The sequence below is a fragment of the Nerophis ophidion genome, linkage group LG23, assembly GCF_033978795.1.
Source record: "Nerophis ophidion isolate RoL-2023_Sa linkage group LG23, RoL_Noph_v1.0, whole genome shotgun sequence".
Taxonomy (NCBI): Eukaryota; Metazoa; Chordata; class Actinopteri; order Syngnathiformes; family Syngnathidae; genus Nerophis; species Nerophis ophidion.
In genome coordinates, this window is record NC_084633.1 from 2,335,620 (window position 1) to 2,347,986 (window position 12,367).

At 39.6% G+C, this 12,367-nt stretch overlaps 1 protein-coding gene across 13 annotated transcripts in view; it reads left to right on the plus strand.

Moving 5' to 3' along the window:
- rbfox1 (RNA binding fox-1 homolog 1) overlaps positions 1-12,367 on the plus strand; it is a 344,384-nt gene that overhangs the window by 314,024 nt on the left and 17,993 nt on the right. For all 13 annotated transcript variants that reach the window (XR_009803976.1, XR_009803974.1, XR_009803975.1 and 10 more), the window contains one exon: positions 6,458-6,533. Coding sequence is in view for 10 of the 13 variants with exons in the window: in XM_061885348.1 (XP_061741332.1) it covers positions 6,458-6,533 (76 nt within the window). In the remaining 3 variants the exon portion in view is untranslated. The remainder of the gene's footprint in view (positions 1-6,457; positions 6,534-12,367) is intronic.

The following is a 12,367-nucleotide window of genomic DNA, read 5'->3' on the forward strand; positions in this document are numbered from 1 at the left end:
TGGGCCATGTTTTAGCCACGAGGATCACAGAGGGAAAGCAACAGCAGCTGCTTTAGGAGGCCCGGGCACAAATTGATGCAAATGCAATCTAGTCACTCATGCAGACACGGTCACGGGCTCATGCAATATGAACATTCACAACAAATGACCACACAGACGTACAGTATATAAACTGCGGGTGTACTATGCTGCTAGAAGATTAAACAGACTTCACCACACAATTGTATGGTTCTATCCCAAATTGTTTTTTAAGTGGACTTGTTAAGAGCAAGATTAGCACTTCTGAAAGACAAAGTAGGCCGGGAGGTCCAAACTTGTTGACTTGGGGGCTGCATTGGGCTAAAAGAAATGTGGGCGGGGTCCAAAGCCGACGAGTTGAGTTTATACCAAATAAGATACATGGATGATACAGCAGAGGATTGGGAGAATGTCATGTGGTCAGATGAAACCAAAATATAACTTTTTGGTATAAACTCAACTCGTCGTGTTTGGAGGAAGAAGAATATTGAGTTGCATCCCAAGAACACCATACTTACTGTGAAGCATGGGGGTGGAAACATCATGCTTTGGGGCTGTTTTTCTGCTAAGGGGACAGGACGATTGATCCGTGTTAAGGAAAGAATGAATGGGGCCATGTATCGTGAGATTTTGAGCCAAAGCCTGCTTCCATCAGTGAGAAGCAAGTACATATATTGGGGGTCTTCAAAAAAACATCAACAAACAGTCTGGTATCGTCGGAAAATGTCAAATTAATCAATTCCACTCGTGCCCAACGTTTCTGTAAATCAGTCGGAAATGACACAACACTTTTTATCTTTTCACCTCAGGGTCATTCTTAAAACTGCATTTGGTCGAAATTGCATTTGAATTTGTGTAGTTTTTGCTGTTTACAACCTTCTCAAACCGCCACACAGGGTTAGGGCTCTGCACCAAGAGATAAGATGGGTCAAATACGTGTGTGTGCGTGTGCGTGTGCGTGCGCGTGCGCGTGCGTGTGCGTGCGTGTGTGTGCGTGTGCGTGTGCGTGTGCGTGCGTGCGTGCGTGTGTGTGTGTGTGTGTGTGTGTGTGTGTGTGTGTGTGTGTGTGTGTGTGTGTGTGTGTGTTGGGCGCTTGCTGCCGTTGAATAGCAATGTCCAAAACTAATCGGGATTAACTTCTAATCGCGTCAACCACTGGGCCGCTATGCAAATCTGCTCAATTATGGGCACAGACCCTGGCCCCTGATTGGCTCTTATCATGAAGGATTAACAGAAGACGGATGGGAGGAGGGGAGAGCTGGTCAGACAGCATGACTAGAAATAAGCAACGTTCCTCTCCGTGGAAGCTCCATCTAATTTGTGTGCTTCATGGCCACAACATATTATTTACTGTATATTCTTCTATTCCTTTTAGCATTAACTCCTACATGCATCAATTCATTATTGATGCCATGTCCACATTTGTATACATGTCTTATTTTTGTTCTGGTTTTAAAAAAGTTGCTATGTGAAACCTGGTAAACAGGCTAAAAAACAACTGTAGAGATGTGGGATGAATATAGAATAAAATAATATGTCCCTCTCTCTACTTTAGTCCAAACATGATTACATTGTAGCAACTATTTCCAGTTATGTATTGTAAATTTGGCTGAGCATGTTCAAAACAAACTATCACTTTTAACCCTCCATTGTAATGTCCTGGTGTGGTCCATGTTAATTAAAAACGCCACAAATTGCACCGAGCCGAACTTTATACACCCGTGCTCTGAAATTTCCATCATCCCAGATTGTTGGGAAATTACAGTAGTGGCAATAACCTGAAATATCCTGCTGTTCAGGACAAGCAAGCTCATTATTGACTTGTAGCCTTGAAAAATTAGGCAGATTCTTCCATTTTTTATGCAAAATGGAACCATTTGGGTTTCATTTCACAAGATGAATATGAGACCAGAGATGCCCATTACAGCTTTTAATTCCAGCTATTTACAAATGGATCACTTGTGAAACTGCACTCCAGACCTGGATCATTTCAAGAGTTGTTACAGGACTACAGAAAAAAATAGAAGTCAGTCTTTTTGAAAGAACACGTGAGAGTTGTATTGAAAATGTTTAATTACAATCATTTGTCATTTGCGGGGGGTGTATATATTTTCAAGTATTTCTTTTACATATATATACATATATATATATATATATACCGTATTTTTCGGATTATAAGTCACTCCGGAGGATACGTCGCACCGGCCGAAAATGCATAATAAAGAAGGAAAAAAAACATATATGCAGTACGTCACACTGGAGTATAAGTCGCATTTTTGGGGGAAATTCATTTGATAAAATCCAACACCAAGAATAGACATTTGAAAGGCAATTTAAAATAAATAAAGAATACTGAACAACAGGCTGAATAAGTGTACGTTATATGACGCATAAATAACCAACGGAGAAGGTGCCTGGTATGTTAACATAACATATTATGGTAAGAGTCATTCAAATAACTATAACATATAGAACATGCTGTTTACCAAACAATCTGTCACTCCTAATCGATAAATCCCATGAGATCTTCTTCCTCAATGTCGCTTCTAAACAACTCTGCCAAATCCAAAGGTATGCGCCGCTTCCTCTTGTCGTTTTCTGCTGCATATTTCACTACGTCCAGCTTGTAATCTGCAGTACATGATTTCCTTTTCGGTGCCATTTTTGTTCTGCCCTTCCCAGTTTTTATAAGTTACTGCCAACGATGAAATGATCCAATTTAATAGCTACGGCAGTAGCATATAGCAGTTAGCATCCCATGACCCACAATGCACTTTGCCATGACCCTCCCCCGCCAAATTCTTATTGGTTGACGTGTATGTGACGATTGCTGACATTTTCTTTGTCTCTTCCGCGAATTAGATAAATAATATTATTTGATATTTTACGGTCCTTCCGCCCGATTGTAGCTGAGATAGGCGCCAGCGCCCCCCGCGACCCCAAAAGGGAATAAGCGGTAGAAAATGGATGGATGGATGGATATTTTACGGTAATGTGTTAATAATTTCACACATAAGTCGCTCCGGAGTATATGTCTATGAAAATACTGCGAGTATATGTCTATGAAAATACTGCAACTTTTAGTCCGAAAAATACAATATATATATATATATATATATATATATGTATACGTTCATGAATTAGTATATCCGTTCGGCCACCATGTTCAATGGAGTAGTCTGATCTACAAAATTTGCAGGCAACATACCCCCTCCCCTTTCAAGCTGTCCTGGATGAACTGAAATTCTTTTTTCCAATCATTTTGGAACTTGCAACCATACTTCTTCTTACTCGTCGTCACCATGTCTCTTCTTCGTTCCACTGCTTCGTCTCTCTTATGTTTTTGCACGTTACTACTTGCCGTAGTTTTGAAAGAATGCATGATGGGAATCCGGATGCTGTCTCAGTTAAACAGACTCATTAACTCCACGGTGAAGTTTTGGTAAGTTTACTGAGGAATTTGAGAAACTGAAACAATACAAAAAAAATGCTATTGTAAATTATTAATAGTAATGCAGACACTTGAAGATGTTAGGATATTAGCTAATACTAGTGACGCTAGCTTCAATACATTATGATAGCACGTACAACTATGCATGAAAACACTCCAACAGACATCACACATGAGACGGTTTGGTAAGTACAAACAGTTTTAATTATATTGTCAAACTTACAAACGTTGGTTGAAGTGATGAATAAAGAATCCATACGAGTAGAACGCTATGGACGACTAGATGATGGAACGGCACTTACGACCTAAAGCACTAAACAAATTACTGCAGACGTCCACCCAGCAGTACCTGCAGTGAGCAAACTCGTCCAAAAGTTGGCGCCATAGCACAAACAATAACACACCGTTTCAGTGTGGGTTGGAAACGATGTGTTGAATTCAAAACACTATAGATGTTAGCAAAGAAAAATTGATGAATTAGCCGAATCGTTTCATAGGCCGCAGAATTTAAAGCGTGGGAGAAAAAAATAACAAACCTATTCAGTGTATTTGCTTGTTTTTTTGTTTTTTTTTAAACTATTTGCATTAAAAAGTATGTGCTTAAAGTCCAGAAGTTACAGTAATGCTAAAGTACAGTGGTATCTCAGGATATGAGTTTAATTGTAGAGTTTAAAAGTCTGATGCAGGTCGTTCATATTGTGAAACAATGTCGACCATTGAAATCAATTCAAAACAACTTCAGGAAGACCCGCAGAAAAAACACCCAAAAAAGTCATGATGGGTCATGACTTATTGTATGAAAAACAATATAATGGAATGTCCAACAAAAAACCTTAGTTTTGGCTGCAGCAAATCAAATATTTTAGTAATTGAGTTATCCAGGGATTACTTTGTTTGATTAATCGAGTAATTGGACAAAACACACCTTTTAGTTTCAATGCGTATTTTAGGGGAAGTAAAACACAAATTTGGAATAAACTATTTTTCTGCTGGCCATAACTTCCATTCTGTTTTGCTCATCATCAACATTGAAATTGCTATTTTAATGTGTAGTTTTTAACGAAAACTTTGTTTCGAAGTTTGTTTCTAATATAAATAATGGTAACACTTGAGTATGGGGAACACATATTCACCATTAATTAGTTGCTTATTAAATGCAAATTAGTAACATATTGGCTCTTAATTAGTCATTATTAAGTACTTATTAATGCCTTATTCTACAACCAGTAAGCCATTATCTAAAAGTCTTCCCGCAACCTCAGAATTATTGCTTATTAGTAACCCTAACCCTTTTGTTCACCTAGTGTCCAAATAACTCTAAATTAAGTCTTTGTTACAATGGTAAGCAACTAATTAATTGTGAATATGTTACCCATACTAAACCAATTATCCATCCATCCATTTTGTACCGCTTGTCCCTTTTGGGGTCGCAGGGGGGGGCTGGAGCCTATCTCAGCTGCATTCGGGCGGAAGGTGGGATACACCCTGGACAAGTCGCCACCTCATTACAAAACTGCTGTATTAATCATTCACGGATGTCATTGTGCTACAAAAGGAGTCAGTAAATGAACGTATGTATTTGTAAACGCTCTGAAGTGGGAAAGGAGTAGGATTAAATAAGCTTTGCTTCTTCTTACTCCTTTTCGGACAGGATGTAAAGTGAAATGATATGAAATTGTGTGATGTGTTATGCTGTAAGTGTGTTCCAGTGACGTGCTGTCAGGGGAGGCAAGTGAGGCAGTGCCTCACCTGCCACCAGGTGGCTTAACCATTAATGTTCCAAAACGAAGTAATAAATTAAAATACATTTTAATGTTTCGATTTTGGTTTTTACTTTCTATGTGATTTTGGTGTGGTTCTTGTATATTTTGATAATTTTCATGGTCAAAATCGCGGAAATTTCATGTTTCCATCAAAACAATGCAGCAGACGAGAAGTGAGGCAGACACAGGCGGTGCCTCCACGGCTACACACATTGTGTAATGGGCGTGTGCGTGCGAGGGGGCGCATGCTTGTTGCCACGGAGAAAAGGCAGGTCATGAGGCAGCAAGTACCTCTGCCTCAAATTAGGGGGCGATATATTGTCAACTTGCAGTTCCATGCCTCAGCAGTACTCTGACTCGCCACACTGGGAGAAGTGGGGGCGCTCAAGATAGCAGACACAGGTCTCTCCAGCAGAAGCCGGCATTTTTTTCTTTTCTTTTTTTTTTTAACTGTATTTATAACAAACATGGCATTTTTATTAGATTAAGCCAGCGTTTGTGGGTGTTTTTTGTCAGATGCAAAAATATTATTTAATTTCTCGGAATGAAATTGAATTAAATGAATGTTTCTGCCAATGTGGAGGATTATATATTGTATCCAAGATGAAATACTTCTCTAAACTGGACTTTAAGACAAAATGAATGCGATCATACAATGTATGTTTTCAAGGAGGATAGCTATTGCTGCTTCAGATACAAATACAGAAAGGTAATATACACTCACAATACTTGATTTATTTTGTTAAAAGCAAATTGGACGAAAAAGTATTTAATAACAACTTTATCAAATACTTTTTGGACCCATTTATCATATCATTATGATAACATTTTTATGAAAGCGAATAATTCCCTTTTTTTTCCTGTTACTCTAATGTGCAACCTAAATCAACAATGACTAGAGCTGCACATATGAATTTAAAGTTAAAAAAAAAGAAGAAAAAAAAGTATGTATGCCTCACCTGGTGTTTAGTTCACCACACGTCACTGGTGTGTTCATGTTTGAAATAAAATAAAAAAAAGAAAGAAGCTTGTAACCTGAAAAACTGGTAAGTTGGGGCACTTCCATCCTAAGGTGCCACTGTATTTTGTAATTGGTTTTCAAAATGCAATACAACCCCTGTTTATAAAACGGTATCACCTGAATCAACATGAATGTGTTGTGTAAATATTGATGTATTATAAATCACACATTTTTAATCATTTATTTTCTTTGGCGTTTCCACAGTTATGGACGAGTATATGCTGCAGATCCCTACAACCACGCACTCACTCCAGCAGCCGCATACAGCATTGGTGCCATGGTAAGACTGTTATGTCACTCGTTTCTATTCCTTCCTTATAGCCTCTTTCTTCTCCTATAATCACATCTTTATATTTTGGAGTGGGCAGGGGCGAGTCCGTTCTGGATTCCGCGCCTCTTTTTGTCGTCCGTGTCCCTTGCATTTATTGTGTTTCCTTTGTTCGGCGCTGCACTACGAGCCTGGCGGGAGAGGAGTGGAAATAATGGAGACTAAATGGTCAATTACCACATTTTGTTTTACGGAGGAGGGGAATGGCCATCTGAAATTTTAGATCCAAATTCTGAATTACAATGATCTAATCATCATAATTGTCCCCATACTTATGAACCCATTCATTTCCTAGTGTACTTATCACGAGCACAGATATTGTACGATTATTATACGACAGAAACCTTCATGCTCACCTGGGATACCTAGGTCGTCTTTATATGAATAAAAGGTTTCACCGTGGTTGCAATGTTTAATATCAATAGGTCGTATTCAGTCATGTGACTTTTGAACAGAAGTAAATGAAAGTGGCGGTCCTTCAAACCAACATGAAAACTGCATGTGAACTATCTAAATTCGCAAGGGGCCTCGATCTTACCACTAAGAGCAGAAAAAAATCTGGACTATACAATGGAATAGATACACTATATTGTCAAAAGTATTTGGCCACCCATCAAAATGATCAGAAATAGGTGTCTTAATCACTTACCCCGGCCACAGGTGTATAAAATCAAGCACTTAGGCATGGAGACTGTTTCTGCAAACATTTGTGAAAGAATGGGCCGCTCTCCAGAGTTTAGTGATTTCCAGCGTGGAACTGTCATAGGATGCCACCTGTGCAACAAATCCAGTCGTGAATTTCCTCGCTCCTGAATATTCCAAAGTCAACTGTCGGCTTTATAATTAGAAAATGGAAGAGTTTGGGAACAACAGCAACTCATCCACAAACTGGTAGGCCACGTAAACTGACAGAGAGGGGTCAGCGGATGCTGAAGCGCATAGTGCAAAGAGGTCGCCGACTTTCTGCACAATCATTTGCTACAGAGCTCCAAACTTCATGTGATTTTCAAAAGAGCCCACGTACAGTACGCAGAGAACTTCATGGAATGGGTTTCCATCGCCGAGCAGCTGCATCTAAGCCATACATCACCAAGTCCAATGCAAAGCGTCGAATGCAGTGGTGTAAAGAACGTCGCCACTGAACTAGAGAGCAGTCGAGACGCTTTCTGTAGAGTGATGAATCACGCTTTTCCATCTGGTAATCTGATGGACGAGTCTGGGTTTGGAGGTTTCCACGAGGACGCTATATTTCGGATTGCATTGTGCCGAGTGTGATATTTGGTGGAGGAGGAATTATAGTGTGGGGTTGTTTTTTAGGAGTTGGGCTTAACCCCTTAGTTCCAGTGAAAGGAACTTTGAATGCTCCATAATACCAAAACATTTAGGACAATTCCACACTCCCAACATTGTGGGAACATTTTGGAGCGGGCCACTTTGTCTTCCAACATGATTGTGCACCAGTGCACAAAGCAAGATCCATAAAGACATGGATGACAGAGTCTGGTGTATAGAGTCCTGACCTAAACCCCATGGAACACCTTTGGGATGAATTAGAACGGAGACTGAGAGCCAGCCTTCTCGACCAACATCAGTTTGTGACCTCACCAATGCGTTTTTGGAAGAACGGTGGAAAATTCCTATAAACACACTCGGCAACCTTGTGGACAGCCTTTCCAGAAGAGTTGAAGCTGCAAAAGGTGGACCGACATCATATTGAACCCTATGGCACTTTAAGTTCATATGTGATTCAAGGCCGATGGCCAAATACTTTTGGCATTATAGTGTATCTGAATACGCAAGGGGCTTTGTTCTTACCATTAAGAGCAGAAAAAAATCTGGACTATTCAATGGAATAGATATCTATACTTTAAAAAAAGTATTTGTACGGTGATCTCATTAGCCGTCAGTCGCATTCCCAGACATACTCTTCAGATGTCATTCTACACGACATAACAGATGAAAACTTGGAATAGCATGGAAGTTTACAACTTTTTGGTGTGACTGGGTCGTAGAAATTGATGTCAAAACTCTCCCAGATAAATCATGCATGGTTTTTGCACGGGTAAGGTTGCATTTCATGATTTAAGTCACATCTACAGCCACATTTGTTGTTGTTGCATGCGCCGTTTACGAGTACCCAAGTTTTTCACCATCTTTATAAAAATATAACTACAGATGTCAACATTGTGGGCAGCACAGTTGTAGAGGGGTTAATGCATATGCCTCACATTACAAAGGTCCTTGGTTCGATCATGCGCACTGGATCTTTTTGTGCGGAGTTTGCATGTTCTCCCGTGACTGCGTGGGTTCCCACCGGGTACTCCGGCTTGCTCCCACCTCCAAAACATGCACCTGGGGTTGGTTGTTTGGCAACACTAAATTGGCCCTAGTGTGTGAATGTGAGTGTGAATGTTGTCTGTCTATCTGTGTTGGCCCTGTGATGAGGTGGCGACTTGTCAAGGGAGTACCCAGCTTTCCGCCCGATTGTAGCTGAGATAGGCTCCTGCGCTCCCGCGACCCCGAAGGGAACAAGCGGTAAGAAATGGATGGGATGTCAATATTGTGTATGTGCTGAATGATCCACTTGTGATTGCTGCCTTTGGTAAAAGTTTAAGTCTTTTAGGTTTCGCTCACATTTATTTTATTTTATTTAGACTCGCCAAGTTGGTGCTTTTCGAAACACTCGTAGCAAAAAATGCGTTTAAGAAATAAAAACAATATCAAGACAATAGTTTGACGGAAAGCACTTATTAGAAGTATATCAAACAAACCTTTTAACGAAGTGATCACTGTACACTCGTGCATTTTTCGACTTTGCTTTCTTAAACGAGAGCAAATTCAGTGTTTCTAAGTTGTCGTCTGTCACGTGACCGAACGTAAACAAAGTGGTGGCCATCAAATCAAAACAGCGACTGTGCAGCAAGCAGAATGCGGACTGTGTGTGGCTTAGATATTACTATTAATAACCGATACGAGCAAAGAAAATCAAACTAGCCAATGGAATACATTCATCCATCCATTCATTTTCTACCGCTTGTCTTTTTTGGGGTGGCGGGGGGCTGCTGGAGCCTATCTCAGCTGCATTCTGGCCATAGGCAGGGTACACCCTGGACAAGTCGCCACCTCATCGCAGTGCCAACACAGATAGACAGACAACATTCACACTCACCTTCACACACTTGGGCCAATTTCGTTTTGTCAATCAACCTATTCCCAGGTGCATGATAGATGACGTTATCACAGAAAAAAGATTTGTTGAGTGATATTAAGAATTATCCGTCAGACGTATTACCAGACAAGTCGAACTATCTGGTGTTCTAGTTGTCATTCCACACGACAAAACATATGAAAACATGGAAAAGCATTGAGGTCGACAACTTCTTTGTGTATCAAGACTCTCCCGGATAAGTAGGCATCATTTTTGGTCGAGTAAGGTGGCATTTCATAATTTAACTTAGCGTGGACAGACATGTTTGTTACCTTTTTGTCGTGCACGCATTGTTTATGTGTGTTTTTATCAAAATATAACTACAGATGTCAACATTGTGTGTGTGCTGAAGGCTTAGTTTATGACTGCTGCCTTTGGTTGAACCTTAACTCTTTTAGGTTTTGCTCACATTTGACTTGCAAAGTTGGTGCTTTTCGAAACTCTTGTAGCATAAATGCATATTAAGAATTCCAGAAAAAGATAAAATATGAATAATTTCAAGATAATACTTGCATGGGAAATTCAAAATGTTAAGAGTATACCAAAAAACCCTCTAACAAAGTGATCTTTGCAAACTTGTGAATTCTTTGACCCTGCTCCCTTTGACTGGAGTGTGTGCCCCATTTCTCATCGTCTTTTGGGGGATTTATTGGCAACTTTCATTTTTTAAATAGTTTTTGGAATATCAATCTTGTTGTTAGTTTTGTGACGAGTTTGATCCGCTTTACAAAATTTAAAATCCACTAATCGTATAGTTTAAAATTAACAAAGACTAATCAAGATGCCCAATAATGAACCAATCACTCAATTATTTAGGCTGTGAACACATTGAACATGAGTGAATGAAGGGCAACTACTCAACAGCCATACATGTCACACTAAGGGTGGCCGTATGAACAATGCCAACACTGTCATAAACTTGTGCCATATAGTGAAACCACAATAAAAAAACATTGACCAACACATTTTGGAAGAATGTTTGCACCCCAACACAACATAAACACTACAGAACAAATTCCCAGAATTCCCTGCAGCACCAACTCTTCCGGGACGTTACAATATAAACAAACGCCATTGGTGGATCTACACCTAAAATCAACTGTAATGATACCAAGTACAATAGCGTATCTAGTCGATACTACTATGATTACTACGATATTTTTTGACATCACAAAAGCTTCTTTCTTTTAAAAAAAATGTATATTATGTTTATAAACTTAAGAAATACGTCTCCGGACACATGAGGACTTTGAATATGACTAATGTATGATCCTGTAACTACTTGGTATCGGATTGATACCCAAATTTTGGTATCAATAAAAACTGATGTAAAGTATCAAACAAGAGAACAATATGTCCATCCATCCATCCATTTTAACAGCAGTGTAGATAGAACATGTTAAAAGAGAAAGTAGATGAACAAGTAGATTAATAATTCATTTTCTACCACTTGTCCTTAATCATTTTGACAAAATATTAGAATGAAAAATGATACTGCATACGTCAGCAGCTACATTAGAAGCTTTTACAGCAGAATGCAGCTGATATAGGCTCTAGCACCTCCCATGACCTCGAAAGGGACAAGCAGTAGAAAATGGATGGATGGATGTTTGTTTACTAATTACAAAAAGACAAGTTGTCTAGTATGTTCACTATTTTGTTTAAGGACTAAATTGCAATAATACACATATGTTTAATGTACTGGAATATTTTTTTGTTAAAATAAAGCCAATAATAACACTTTTTGTGGTCCCCTTTATTTAGAAAAGTACCGATATGTACTGAAATACTCTTGGTACTGGTACCAAACACTATCGACCGAGCACCACCTGGCAGAAATGTAGATCGGCGCCTATGATAATGTCACATGTTTGTACCGTCTGAATATTATCGTTTTTGTCATGTCTACTCATCCATACACAGTGTGAGTTTGCATGCTACTTTATTTATTTATTTATTTTTACAGTCGTCGTTCTTCAGCCCCCGCTTCCCTGACCGGAGCTCTCGGCCATTGTGCACGGGCTTTTTCTGCAGCGCTGACATCTCCTCACTTAAACTTAATTGAATTTGTCTGTGCTGCTAACGGCAGTCCAAATGCCACATTAATCCTGCCTGTAAAAGGTGATGAATGTCCTCACGCTTTGGCAGCCCGGTCCATGTTAGTTATTATATTTCTAATTTGGTGGATACCACCTCACCCTGCACTCCCTGGTAATGAAATAATTAGTCATTTTGATAATTAAATCTCCTGCGGCGCTGCGGCCAAAGGGGCGGTAGCGCGAGGAGGAAGAATTGACTCGGAGATGGTCAGCCGGAAGGACGAGTTTTGTTTCAATTCCTCGCTCAAACTGAAAAGCAATAACGTGATGCAATTTAGCCGCTTATTAATCAAATTATGCTCGGTTCTAACCTGTCAGGTGAATGCAATTAATTGTTAACAATAAGCATGAATGTGAAACGCCATGTTTCTCCAAATACATGTCTGTCATACTAAATGATTCATTGCTCACCTGTCTTGCCGTGTATTACATCAGCTGACTATGGAAGGCCAGATTGTAAATGAAGCATGGCAGGTTTC